The 15,171-nt window shown below is 42.5% G+C and overlaps 1 protein-coding gene across 1 annotated transcript in view; it reads right to left on the bottom strand.

The window, feature by feature from the left end:
* Window positions 1–535: 535 nt before the first annotated feature.
* The window catches only part of LOC137910422 (BAR/IMD domain-containing adapter protein 2-like), a 30,976-nt gene continuing 16,340 nt past the window's right edge, over window positions 536–15,171 (bottom strand). Inside the window, 11 exon segments of the mRNA XM_068754859.1 lie at window positions 536–577; window positions 1,679–1,844; window positions 2,025–2,105; window positions 2,265–2,466; window positions 2,576–2,774; window positions 3,423–3,659; window positions 5,183–5,335; window positions 9,449–9,586; window positions 10,758–10,829; window positions 11,471–11,532; window positions 12,107–12,118. Of these exon segments, the coding sequence (XP_068610960.1) occupies window positions 536–577; window positions 1,679–1,844; window positions 2,025–2,105; window positions 2,265–2,466; window positions 2,576–2,774; window positions 3,423–3,659; window positions 5,183–5,335; window positions 9,449–9,586; window positions 10,758–10,829; window positions 11,471–11,532; window positions 12,107–12,118 (1,364 nt within the window).

Raw genomic sequence — 15,171 nt, forward strand, 5'->3', positions numbered from 1 at the left:
AGAGCTGGGTGGGTTTGATAAAGGATTAGGTGGGTGGAGGGTGGAAGCACTGCTTAAGCTGCATGGTGCATGAGGGGAGGTCAAAGCATGGAGCTGTGAGGTTACAGAATGAGTGTTACGTATAGCTGAACAAAAATTGGAATTTAAATCAACATAAAATCCAATCTTTGGGATGGTTCTTTTAACATTCAGAGACAATCAAACCCTAACTGGTATACAGAATAATCCTCATGTGATACTATCCTATGGAAAACTGAAGAACGGCAACATAAAGCCAAAACAAAGCGGAAAACATCCAACTTAAATGTTGACGGTCCTCTCGGTTGGGTGTTTGGGGGTCTGGACTTTACATTATGTGACACAAACTATCCCAGTCCCTAAATAAAAAAAGAGAACAAAACCCTTCTCTGCTCTCAACTCACAAAAACAGATGCAATCAACCAATGTGGAAACACATCACTTCATGTTAATACATATTTAATTTAATTTGAGGATTTTGTATCAATACCAAATGAAAAAAAAGATTGTCCTTGTATTACCTTGTAGGGAAGCGGGGCTCATAGTCTTCAATTCTTTGCTATACAGACAAAAAAAATGGATACGTGATTCAGATAGCAATTCATTCTGAATCAACATAACAATACCTCAGCCAGTAAATATAATTAAATATGTTTGTGTGTTTACATGTCTATTTTTCCATTCATGCACTTTTTTCAAGTTTTTAAAGGATTTTAACAATATTTTGTGGAGGTATAAACCAAGAAACAAGGAAGAGACTTAATCTGTAAACTATTTCCTGTTAAACTTTTGATGACGATGACGTGATTTCTGCTGCAGTTTCTCTGACGCTCAGAACAGCTGTAGTGACAAAAGCAACCAGCAGAAGGAAGTAGAGACCCATGGTCAAAGAGACAGCGTCACCTCAGCAACGCGCCTCTGACATGTCTCCAACAGCAAGACAGCAAAACCAATTACACACAGAACTACTTTCCTATCATTGTGATAACATTTTGATCGTAATTTAATGATTTGATGAAATAGTCGCTAACGTGCATATGAATAACCAGTTTCTTCTAAAAGTATTCCTTTAAAAAGTATATTAATTAAGCCTTCGCAAACTAAATCCCTAGACGACCTTTGACCCACAAATCAGGCGCAGCATTTCAGGCATTGTATTTTGAGCCTGAGCAATTATTATCTTTTTAATGTCAGTGGAGAACTTTCTGAATGCGGCGAGCCGGAAAGAACATTTTACATCGCTATATGACTGCTGTGCAATTAGACACCGCCCACGAGGAATATTCCAGGTGAGACGTAGGAGGGAAGCTGAACTTGTCGAGAAGCATTCCATGTTGCATAAGTCTACTTCAAAACATGAACCCCCTCCCCCCCTGTCGTCACCGCCCTCTTTTGCTCCTCTTTCTTTTAGTCGACGGGCAAACAGGCTGTTATCAACCTGTCAGAGGAAGTTCCCTCAGACAGCCGCAGAGGGATTATTAAATTCAACCTTCCATAAACAGGAGCATGTGAAGCGGAGGAGAGCCGATTTGTATCTTTATTGTAATAATAAATGCTCCATCCAAGCATTCAGAGAAAGACAAGAGCAGATCTTTGCCAGGTTTTGTGTGACGAAATCACATGTTTAGTACGTGTGCCTGTTTTAATGCGGACACCCCACCTGTGAGAAACCAGGCACGGCGACGCTGTAGGGCCGTTGGGGCCTGCCGTGCAGGGCAGCAGCACTCTGCGCCGCCATGCGGGAGCGGATGCCGTAATCAGGGGCAGACAGAGCCACGTCTTCTCTCTCCAGAAGGTTGCCCGTGCTGCTGCTTTTCCCGTGGAGGCTGGAAGCAGGCAGGTGTGCAGCAAATTAGGAAATGGTAAACATGCCGCTGCTCATTGGGAGATCTACGACCGATTAGCATTCAAAGCAATCGGATTCGAATTCGAAAGTCGATGATATCGCGTTTGATGGCATCACAGATTAATACTTCTCTGGAATACAAAGAAATGCTGAAACATACTTGTGAACTCGAAGTTGTTTCATGGAGTTGCTGTCAGCCTCAGATATCACTCGGGTGTAGGAGAAAGGAAACCAACCGCGCCTGGAAGAAATGTGTGTGTTTTCTTTTAAGAGTTTTATACCTAAATGGAACCAATCTAACTAAAATCCATTCAGCACTTATGAATTCTGTTAAATATCAAACAGAAACAGGTGTGAAAATATGACAAAGCCCCCCGGAGAACATATAAATGACACTCACATCCTTGTCTTCTCATTTTCTCCGTAGTGCCATCCATCACGAGCCTCAGGGACCAGCAGAGTTATGACATCGTTCTCGGAGAAGCTGAGCAGGGTGCTGTTGTCACCGGCTGCGTGGGAGAAGATGGCCTGGACCCGGGTTCTCCCGTTTCTCTCCAGCCCTGCTGCCATGGAGCTGGACCGGGGCAGCGTACGGGTCTCCACTGATAGAGGGTGACAGAAAGCATTTTGATGTTTTACATGTGATGGAGAAGGGAAACGGCCTTGTGGCTGCAGTAATCCAGGCATGGCGAGATTTACTCAGATCCTTACTCAGAGTGGTCTTGCTCTTGGCCGGGGCAACTTTGCGCACAGGCAGGGTGTTAGAGTAGACCTCCCCTCCGTGACGCTGGGTCTGCGACGAGGCCTTGCCCTGGGCCGCTTTGCCCTCCACCCACTGCTGGTAGTCTTCTCCTCCGCCGTGAGCACCGGCCTCACCGTTCATCACCGTCATACCTCCATCCATCAGCCTCTGCAAATGTAACATTAGATCATCCGATGCTGGAAAAAACTTTCAGCATCCAGTAACTAATTCATAATATGGGCCAGGATGTGCTTGATTAATAATAAAAAAAAAGGCAATATGCATTTATGGTATGCTGGTTTAAAGATAAACATAACTGCAAGGAGCTTCAAAGTGTGTGTCATCTGTGAACATGAAACAGCACAATTTGTACTGTGGCATTTAATTAGAAGCTCCGGAAACGCCTCAGCAGTCTGTCTTTCAAGTTTCTTTTCTCTGGGCCTGCGGGAGGCGGAGGGGAGAGAAGGGTGCAGAGGAATTCACTCCTCCTCTCCCCGACAACCTAATTACCTTTACTAATGATTCATTTGCATTCACCGGAGTTTTCTGAGGATGTTCACGGTGGCTCCTGTGATGCAGCCGCCATGCTCAAGGGCTACACGCCTCTAAGAGACTGTGACATTCCTTGTGCTCATTAAGGACCTCATTGGAGAACACTTATCTCTGTTTGTGTGTGCAAATATGAGTATATGAGGGCCGAATTGTGTTTTTTAAACTATGATGGAAGGCGTTCTCATTTGCTAATTGGATGTAAATATGACAAAGTACACAGATCTCATGATCTAAATGATTATTTATGGCAGTAGAGGAACAGACCTGATGTCCGATGGCCCCACTGGCCCTCAAGGCTGCCAGTTCTGGAGGCACCGGCAGGGCTTTGGCACCAGGGATGGGCTCAGAGATGGGCACGCCTGGATGATGAGCGCCATGGGCCATGATGCCCGCTGCACCGCTCATCTGTTGGGCGAGGAACATGGCACGATCGGGCAATTTGTTGGGCTCGGCACAAGCCTGCTGCCACATTGGGATCTTCTGTGACAAAAGCTCTTTCCCCTGAAAGAGAAGAACGAAGAAAAGGGTTGGGCTTCAAGGCGTTTTAAATGCGGTGTGCGCATTATAAGAATTATTCATTTGAAAAGAACAGATTGCAAAATCACCTAAACAATGAAATTATTTTCTAGATTTTTGTAATTATGTATGTCTTATTTTTCTACCATTAAATCTGCTCCAAAGTCAATCACGACAGAGAAACAACTGAATTCAAAGAAAATGTTTGCTATTAAGGTAATAAAATCTATGCAAAACCTGGAAGTGTCGATTTGTCAAATGATGAAATGGAATGAAATGGTATATACGAGCATTTATAAGAGCCTCTATAAATGCAAACATCTGAGATGCTCTCAGCCGGCGCGTTAAGAGGAGAGGAACATCCCTCCATACATCATTAAGTAGGACAGTTACAGTTACATAAAGATACTTCTCGTTTGCATTCACCATAAGTGAATAAACGGTGTCCTGAATCCATGATTATAGTTGACTCTAGCAGCCTGGTGTGGAGGATAAACACAGTTCGCTTCCAAGCCTTACTGACTGTCCTCGCTGTGTGTGTATGTGGGCTCCAAGGCGTGGGTGGGACGATCGAATAAATGATCACATAAACAGATAGAAAAGTCTGGCTCAGCGTTTACTAGTTGCTGCTAGAAGGGATCGTGAGTCACCTCCACCTCAGTCGGTCCTCTCTATTCGATAAAGTGGAGCGTAGGTGGATCGGTGCATTTTATCAGTATGCCTGTAAAATCAACAGGAGGCTCTTGTGCCTTCATTTGTGTCTTCACAGTCAACCGTCGCAGCAGATCACCGTGATAATAACAAAGATTAGCCAGTTTGCAAATCCAAACACAACCCTGAATTGTTTAATCTATAGAATAAAAAATATTCCCTCATGTCATGATAATCTTGTGTGGTTCAATCAATGATGTAATAAGTGGGAGCATGGAGTAAATTAATGTCAATGAATGTCAAATTTGCTTGAGAAAACTGAAATGATTAAAAATAGACATGAAACGAGCTCATTTTTCCTGCTCGATCCGAGACTTGACTGTATTTCAATTCTAAACACTTTCCTGCTGTTCAGTCGTCGTCACATCAGCGGCTTCCGCCCGTCTACCGATCACTCATTCAGACACTTCCACACCCACGCACTGAACCAAGTGTTCTTGCAGAAGTGGGTCATTCGCTCTCCGCTGCCTTCCCACTTCATCCACTCAACCTCCACTCCATAACTTTATATTCCGAGGGGATGAGGGGTGGGCGGGACATTTCTTGGATACAATTTAACTCCTGGTGACATGGCAGCGGAAAACCTTTTACTGAACAAAGTGGAAATCTAAACGCACTTACAGGTACATGGTGCAACACCTGCACAGTCTGGATTCAGATCCAGTTCACAATTACATAATGGTACTGATCTAACGATTTATTCTGCTTGCCTTTTCGCTGCCTGGTAGAGGCGAGCAGCGCTATCGGTGACACAACAACACACAGAAGGGCCGTCAGCAGGAGCTATTGGTCCTCACCTTGCTGTGGTACGCGCTGCTGTTCTTTGCTACTGCACACTGGCGGTCCACCAGGAAGCAGTACCGCCTCCTCTCCTCAGACAGAGCGTTCTTGTAACCCTCAGCGATGCAGCTGTCCAGCTCACCTTGCTTATTGCTGATTGCTTCAACATACTGGGGGACAGAAAGAAAAATGATGACAGCATGTCCATATTAGGGCATTGTTTCCTCTCCGCTCAAAAAGTACAACAACTCATCTGCATTTGGCGTCACCTTGACGAGCAGAACTACCAAAAGGTTGTAACTTGTTTTTCTCCATTGATTTTAAATGCATGCTTTATATCAAACACCATTAGATATGCTGATTAGATCATTCATTTTCTCAACCGCTGTAGCCGTAACCGAGTCGCGGGTCATGCTGGAGCCAATCCCAGCAGTCTATGTGCGAGAGGCGGGGTACACCCTGGACAGGCCACCAGTTCATCGCAGGGCGAGTAGATAATGAGTGGATCCAAAATGCTTTCATGAGAACATATTTCTGCCTCATCTACAGAAGAACAAAAAGAAACATTTTAAAGGGATAATATTTTCCCTATATTTCAATTCGATTGAATTTTATGACGATGTCAAAAATAGATTTAGAATTTACAATTATAATGAAACGTAACAAAAAATGACATGAATTGCAAGTGCATAAATCTGCTTTTCTTCAGAATCCCAATGCATGGCAATGTTGCAAAAGGGGGCCGGTAATAGAAGTCGAGTGAGTGTGTACCAAAGTCAAAGTCACTGGAGGAACATAAGGAGAGTTAGCAAGCCATAAAGACATGAGGCTACACATAGAACTCAGTTTCTAGGCTGAGAGATCTAATTAAAAGATCATCTTTGGATATGGATGCAGGGATGAACATATCACTTTTCATAGGGCATAAAATGTTGCTCTTATGTAACACAACGCATCGAGAACAGCATTAACAAAGATGGGGCAAGATGCTCAGTCCCCCGAGGGCATTGTTGAGTGCAGGCTTCACTTCTCCTTCTCCTAAGAACAGAATATTTACTGAAGTTAATAATAATGATGAGAGAATGTCAGTCTGGTTTTGCATTTGAATGAAGAGAGAGTTCACAATCGGTTGGCTAGAACCTGAATTACCTGAAAGGAAATATTTCCTTTGCTCAGGTTTGAATAGATCTGACATAATAAAGGACCAAAGCTTTACTCTTTAAATCAGGGGTCCCCAATTTTTTTTCCTGTGAGGGCCACATAACTTTTCCCTTCTCTGATGGCGGGCAGGGGGCACTTTGTACAGGAAAAGTGTGACGATCGCAGGGGTGCCGAAACATTTATTACTTTCCAGACAGCCACACATAAAATAAGTCAGGAAATGAATAATAATGCTATTAATAAAATAAATAATAACCAAATTACCCTTTCCGGGTTCGTCACAGAAAAAAAGTATCTGGTATTGTTCAGGGGGCCGGGCCAAATGTGGAGGCGGGCCGTAGTTTGGGGACCCCTGCTCATGAGGCTTCATCTCACCATATACTACACACAGTGACATGAATGGAGTGAACGAGAAACACACACCCAAACAGGCAGCCGCATTAACCCATGAACCAAAATCCAGTGTCGCACACGCAATAACTCTCACACCCAAAATCAGTCTCTCTCAAGGATTATCACAAAGTGCAGAGGCGAACAACAACCGTAGAGACGGCTGGCTCAACCAGCTGATCCAATACAGCTGCCAAAGACCAAACATCAAATTCTTGTAAAGAATCTGTATGCTGCACAAGCTGGTTTTGAACCCCGGACCTCCTGGCTGGGAGTCAAGTGTGCTGCCCACTACACCACAGAGACCTAGACGTCACCCTATCAGACATTAGGATAAATAGACAGTAGCATTGTTGATGTTGACTCATTTTCTGGCACCACTTCAACTATTCAGTGCAAGTCACGAATCACAACCGGAGCGCCGTCCTGTAATTATGTTTGATCTGGATTCATCTCCGTTACTGTATGAGCTGTTAAGCAATTTGTTTAGTCTTTAAAAAGGTCAGAGGACAACTGGAAATGCCACGTCTCAGTCACTTGTGTTTGTGTTGCACTGACTACAAATATTCTGCTTGCAATGATACAAAAGGAGGGAGGCAGTTTTTATTATCACCTTGGTTGAGAATAAATCTAAATGGTTTTGACTTGTTTAGCCTATTTCTGCTCGTCACTACTCATATCAGCCGATATCGACAGGTCAGGTCATCTTAATACCTGAGACAACAAGCACAGGAAAAACCCCCCTGGTGTCTCAGTGGAGACTGCCATTTTCACACCAGTTAAGCCTTGAAGGTCCAGAGGAAGTGCTGGATTCTCTTGTGCTCCCGTATCGATTTTTGTAACGGCGGGCTCGGCCACTTCTTTCATGCTCCAGCAGCTTTCTATTGAAGCAACACTAACAATTTACAGAATAATTACCTCCCCTGCTGCTCTTACATCGTGCTGTGAGATTTCAGCCTCGGCCTGTCGAAGTGCCGCTCGATTAGCCCTGAACCGCTGATATCGTATTTTCTCTGCACTGCAATAACAAGTTAAAACCATATAATGCCTCCTAGGTTATCAGGTTATCTTAGCCTCACTCATTGTGTACTCAGTTTTCAATTACTGGTACTTACAAATGTATTGTGTACTTTCTATTTTGTGTTTGTGAAATGTGCTCTGTAAATAGAATCGTCTTTGCAATTCGGAGCGTAAGGAACTGCCGCCTAGAGGGAGAACATGCAAACTCAGCACAAATAAGATTTGAACCCAGTACCTTTTTTGCTGTGAGGCACTAACCACTACGCCACCGTGACGCACACAGACTGGTTGACAATAAGAATATAAAATGGCCAGAGAGGTGTTTTTGGGGATGTGCTTCACAAGAATTTGGTTGAGTTTCCAGATTGTTAAAGTTGATCTGTCTATTTCACCAAAAAAATAATCAGAATTTCTTTTTTATTTTTAGAATTCTCCTATCGTGCCAAAATTGCTTGACCTTTTCTATCATCTTGAATATTCTTTTTTTTTATTATAATGCTGAAACATAATTAGCAATTACGAATTGGGACCTCTTGATTAATGATGGACAGCAAGTAATCAATCTGCCAAATACCACAGTGTTCCTCCTGTCACACTAAAACATGCCCAGAAAAACAACCATCGCATCTCGATTAATGCTTGTTACTATATGCATGCATAATGAAGACAAGCGCGCGCCCACGCCGGCGCACAGCATAAACATTCATGCAAAAACTCTTCATCACCCTCTCATAGCATAGCTTGACGCCCACCATGCATCAACACAACACCTACAGACGGGGCAAAGGGACCCGCGCACCTCCTCGCGCCCCCCTGCCTCAGCTTTGAGTGAGGTAAATACTGACTGAGGGGAAATTGACCAATCCACCCACTCAAGATGACTTACATGAGTTTTATGCAATAGTGCCAAATTGCAGGAATTGATAAACTGTAAATAATCAAAGGATTGCATATTTGGTATCAACACTTGTGTTATTATTAAATCATTTCAATCTATTTAAGTGTAACATGAGTCACCATGATTTGTTTTATGCTTTTGTCATACATTATTGTACGTTTGTGCTTTGACATTTTACAAGTGTTGCTATTTCTTTAATGAAACATTTGGTACCTCATGCAACAGAATGTATTTTCCGTCAAATGAATGAAACTGCGGGGGGGGCATCTCCGTTTCTCTCAGTGCGAGGAGCCTTTCAGACTTCATCTACCCAGCTGGGGGGTCTAGTCCCATTCAGCGCAGCATGTCCTATCCCATCAGCACCACTGGCAGTCACGGATTACTACACTGCACTAGAGCTCAAATCCCATCAGGAGGAGGGAAAAGCATCTAAGAGCCAATTCTAGCAGAAGCAGAGTTAGCTCTGCGCCGCACTTAAGAGTCTGTTTGACTTCGCCAGAAGCTTCTTTGGATCTCAGACTGATTTGAAATAAAGATGAAGTAAATTATGGGTAGATATTGTGTTGAGTCGTACCGACAGGTTGCTTACACCACACACTGGGCTGGAGCCAATCGGATTGTACATTCTTGGCACTCGCTGTTGTAACTACGTTGTTTTGCATTTTTATGGTCTTCTAGCTGGCCAAAAGGATTCAGAACTGAGCTGCAGAACTATATAGTCCAAACATCGGGACATATAGTTTGGATTATTCAGCCTCCTGCACACGACTGAGGACACGTGTAGTTTCACCAACACACACACATTCACACTGACCTGCATCTCTTTGTCTCCGTACTTGGAGGGGTGCTTGCTGCCCTGGCTCTTCCTCCGCAGTTTCTTCAGCTCTGCCTGGCACTTCTCCAAACTCTCCCCTTTGCCCTTGTGCTCCGTCTGGTACTTCTTTAGCGCAGCCTAAGGGGGACAGCACAATATTTTACACTGATATTCATTCATTTATAACCTCACCGACGTGTGGTCGGCTTCTGTTTCACCAGACAGAAAGGTAATTTTTTTTTTTTAACGAAACTCGACCTTGATCCTCTGGATTTGGCAAAGATCTGCTAAAGTTTGTTGGATACCAAAACTTGTTAATGTTAATGTTCTGAAGCAAAAAAGACATTCAAAAAAATGTAGCATCCTCGTTCATGTGATCATCAGACTTGCATTCATGACATATGACTCCAATGAAAGTTATTGTATCATGTGCTAATAAGTATGAAATATACTGTATGTCTCAAGTTGTATCCGTTTTGCTATTGATTCCAATTATTTGCATCAAAATCTGACTGGAATTTGCATCAAAATCTGACTGGAATTGATAAAACAACCAATTCAAGGGGTATTTCAAACTCTTCATCACGAGCAAATGCGTTTTTTTTTCATGTCATTCTCCTGGAATGAGTCATACCTCGCGAGGCAGTGTGGGAGGTAATTTATGCAACTTGCTGCAGTGGTTTGGATGAAAGCCAGTGGGAAATTAAAGAGTGAGAGAGAGAGCCTCTCTTGGTCTCTGGTCAATGATTTTATGAGAACATGGTTCACACTTTATTCCCCAAAACCTCACCCTCCTGAAAGACCTAAGTGTCACGGAGCACGGCGGTCAGGTACACTATCTGTTACAAACCCAGGTATGGTGCTGCGTGTCTCCTTGAACAGTTATTATTATGACAGGCAATTTCAACAGAGGTCATTCAATTAAGCGTTTGAACTCGATCTGTAATTTTTATTCAGTACTTGCATAGTATTTAAAATGAATGGAATATAAAATTGCTGAATTCTTCACCAAAATGTGAGGAGGAACACTTGGAAACGAAGTGGAATGTTGACACCAGAAAATAACTGATTCAGCTTTGATGAAGATCTGGATTGTGGATCCAGATTGCTTTTAAAACCCCATTCTAGTTGTACATTTTGTTGACTACAGCAAACCATCCATCATCATCGCTGATAAAATGAATGAAACAAGGTTTGTGATTCATTCGCGGTACAGATGACCCTGAAATGAACCATCAGAGTCTTAAAAGGACTGAAGGACTGAATGGCGGCCTTCATCACTATATAACTGTATCAAGAAGTGACTCACGTTCAGATAGCGAGCATCCAGCTCAACCTTCTTTTCCAGCTCTGTGAGAAGCTCGTTGTGGAAAGACTTCAGCTGCAAAACAGACGAAAACAACAACAAGTCAATAATGTTTAAAAGGGATCATCCAATATGGGCTTTTCTCAAGGAAAATGCCAATAACTATAAACAGAGGAAATGCAATTTTGAAACCATGTACACATTACTCTACTATTTTATGTATTAATTTGGAGGTACTTAATAGTTGACTTTTTGCTTAGTATTGCATCTATGTGGATTGTCAACTTTCCTGCTCAGTGCAGAGTAACGTTTCAACCATTAGGATGTGAAATCCTCTCATTGTAAATATTTGCACAAAGAATAATAATTGTGTAAATACCTTCCGCTCAGCTGATATTTGTTTGTCTAATGCCTCCACAAGAGGACATTTTCCTGTATTAGAGACTGAAATAAAGATCTTCTGGGGGGGGAGTGAATTAAACTGAACTTGAAAGGTTCCAAACTCAGATCAGATCAGCAAACAAATGCGAATCTGCTGCCTTCAGAAAAGGAGAGCAGAGCTCTACGAGCACCACTGTGTCCCTGCATGTCAAATATCTAGATATATATATACTGAGACATCAAACCAACTGGCCCACAATCTGTTTGGTTCCTAGCTCAACGCTGAAGGCCTGCTGATTTTAGCAAAGCCACCAGCAGCACCGCCGCATGCTCACCATCTCTTCAAGCTGGATCTGAATCTGTCTGTGCACCTCAGCCATCTGAAAGAGCACCTCCCCTGCAGAAGTAACACAAAGAACAAAAAAAAGACAATAAACACAAAGAGGGAGGGGAGGAAGAAGACTGATATTAAATATTTCCAGTGTCTGCGAGATCAACATACTGTACATCGTGCAAAATAACAACCATGCAGCCAGACAGAACAGATGAGAGACAGGCGCATGGCTTTGAGGGAAGAAGAGGGGCAACGGACAAGATGAAGTGGGGGTCATGATGCTGACGAAGCATGACGCAACTCATATTGATACAAAAGAAGAACGTTACAGAAATATTCAGCAACACCAGAAGGAATAACAAAAACAGGGAAATCTACTGAATGATTTAAATGCTTAAACGATGGATTTACATGTTCCTGTGTTTACAACACTACTGCTGATAAACACACAGGGACAGTATTTCGAAAGAAAGTCGTTATACATCAAGTATTTTATCTTTGCAATGAGACATTTGCTTCTCTGCTACATAACAAGGAGTGGGTGGAACATCAAAAAGAAGAAGTTGGGGGAAAATAAACAAAAAGTAAAAGATGATTCATGCAGCCAGGGAGGTGTGTGTCATTTTAAGATACCTACATGCTGCCTCTTCTGAAAATGCAATGCATTGCAAAAAAGGAACAAAAAAAGATCTAGTTTGAGCAAAGAACAGAGGGAGATAGAACTGGAGAGACAGTGACAGATCAAACCACCCCGAGGAAAATGAGACACACAACAGCTTTTCAACACAAAGAAACACTCAGACAGGAAGTTCATCAAACCCTCCACTTGTGTTACAACAGAATGCATGGAGTAAGACATTATAATATCATATATATATATATATAATTATGTGATCAGCCAGGCTACTCTATGTACCAAGGTTAAATACATCAATTAGGTAACAGGTGCATTACTAAAAATTCCCACAGTAAAATATTGTGCAGATCTGTCCACTAACATGCATTAATGTCGTTCCTCCTGCACAACATATGCCGACACCACACAATGTTGCTGCTCTGTGTGTGTTGCTGGACCCGTGGACACTAGAGTGTGGACAGTCAGAGGGGAGCACTGTGAGAGTGGGTTGTGTGAACAGGATTAATGGGCTTAATGGAAGTGCTGCGGTCATGCAGACGCGACTCAGTTGCAGCAGAAGGGATTTAAGATGGAAGGAGGGCAAAGGTGGAAAGGAAGTGTGCAAGTGCATATTTACTTCGATTGGAACTGAACTTGAGTTGCTGGTATTAATCGAGCATTTCTACATATGTATTTTCTGGTGGGAGGAAAATATTTTATTTTGAAACAAAGCGCTTCTTTGCTCCTATAAACTTCTTCCTGACTTTTTCACAGAGCAGCTTTTGCCTTTCCAACATGCCACATGCTTCACTTTGAAAGCCACACTCTCTGCTTGTGAAACTTCAGGGACAAGCACAAAACCGGAGATGCGTTTCAGTGCCGCAAGACAGGCCATTAGTAGCAGCAAGGCAGATGAACGCGCCGGCGTGTACTCTCAAACTCTCCTTTGATTCTTGGAGGGCGCCCAACACACACTCCATCCCATCCATTAATAAACAGCCACCGGCAGGCTACGGTAACGGACTGAACTCACTTCTATCGCCTACACACACACACACACAGATGTTGATCTCAGCCAGAGGGGTACTAGAAAACTGAACTTTATCAACACGCCTTACAGAGAGGAATGGATGAGGAATTTATTCCAGGATATTTTACAGAAAATGGTAGAGTTGTTTCACATAATTGGCTTCTAGTGATTATATAAACTGCAAATACACAGACTGAGATCAGTTTTAACTATGGCCATAAATGTAATCAAATAATACATAAAATGCTACATCACAAATATGAGCCCATTTTGGCTTTGAACATTAATTATTTTTTTTTACTATATATGGACAGATTATATAAAAGAAAATGCCAAAATCTTTTGCAATGTAAAAATGTGAAAACGAATGCGGTTTTTCATGACATTAAATCACATCACACGAATGGAAACTCGTTTCCCTCTTCTGGCAGGTCAGGGTGCGACTACAACCCTGACAACACAGGACAGCGAGAGCTTCACTGTCTCCTCACTTCACACTCCAGTAAAGAAGACGGCCATCAGAAATCACCTTTGCTTTACCGCCAGCTGCTGCAGCCAAAATAGGTAATCTACTTTTTTTTATTTATTCACAGCAAACAAAAAATGACTTAAAACCAGTCTAACTAACAGCAAAATAACTTTAATCAAAAAACCTCTCCATCTTGCATTGTGAAATACTGGACTTCTGCTCCTCACACTTAAGCTGCTTACTAATAATCAGTGCAGATAATTGCATACGAGGCTTAGAGCGGCGTAAAGCACATAGTTGTCTGCATGCGTCCATGTAAATGAAAGGAAACACAGAACATGCTTAAATAAGTAAATAAGGTAAGCACAACAATGTAGCTCACAGAAATAATACCAAAGAATTACGACTTATAGGTGCCAACCCTCAGAAGGTGGGTCAGGCTAATACAAAGGTGGGCCACACTCACATCTGGGTTTATTACCCACAGCAGCTCCATTTGACTCCTGGGCCCAACAGAGGGCCCCTTTTTTCAGTATTGTTTGATTACAGAATGACTTGATAATGACTTTGTTAGAATTTTTACAGCTCTAATCCATTCCGAAAAAAATAAAAAATAGAGTTAGTCGTCGAGCAATGTGCCGATTAGGGATGCACCAAATTACAATCTGAAGACACAAATGTAAGCATCTCGTATCATCATCATGCATCATTGGGTGTCTTCACTGATACAGCGTGCTGAGAAGATAGATGGATCCTAAAAGGAGATCCAGGCTTTAGATGAGCAATAGCAGTGACTAGACTAGCTCTCCATAATCGTTAAAACGGTGGCTGACGAGGCGCAATATTGAGACTGATGATCGGAAGCCAATTCAAGTTGGGAGCAAATAGAGAGGTGGAGGCCATGAGCAGAAAGAGACAAACACTTGTGGACCTCAGATGGTCAAGGTGACTTCTCCTCTAACTCATCATTTATGGGTACACAAAGGGCAAAAATAAAGATTTATTGAGCTGTTACCGCAAAGTGTTCCATCACCCATCCCATCCCTGTAGCTGATTGTCTCTACGAGGTTAGGATATTAAACCACGAAAGGCTGAAACGGTCTAAATAAGGCCGTTAGAAGGACCGGCGGCTTACAAACAAGCATCTTTAATACTGAAACTTGGAATCCCACAGGAATGGGAAAATAAAGAGGCGTTGGAAACCTGAAGATTGTTTGCATAAAAAAATGAGAGTAGCTTGTCTGTGTTTGTTTGTCCATATGTGATCTGAATGCTTGGCAGCATGTCTAATCACGCAGTGCTTCAGATCAGACCGTGTACTTCGCGTTACTCCCGGCATCATTAAGTCACCAATTGGCTGAGTCATCACATCAAGGACACCTCAAGGACATTTTATAGCGCATGTTATTAAATCAACATTAACAACTCATTACATTTCCTCAAACTCTATACTTTTTTGGGGGGGTTTACAAAAATATAATCGGTTCCCTGTCGGACAATGGTAGCGAAATATTGGCTTGTGAGATGCCAAGGCAGGGGTAAATGAAAAAAAAAAAACTACAAACTCCAGAGAACACTTTTGCTGCA

The sequence above is a fragment of the Brachionichthys hirsutus genome, chromosome 21 (genome assembly GCF_040956055.1).
Source record: "Brachionichthys hirsutus isolate HB-005 chromosome 21, CSIRO-AGI_Bhir_v1, whole genome shotgun sequence".
Lineage (NCBI taxonomy): Eukaryota > Metazoa > Chordata > Actinopteri > Lophiiformes > Brachionichthyidae > Brachionichthys > Brachionichthys hirsutus.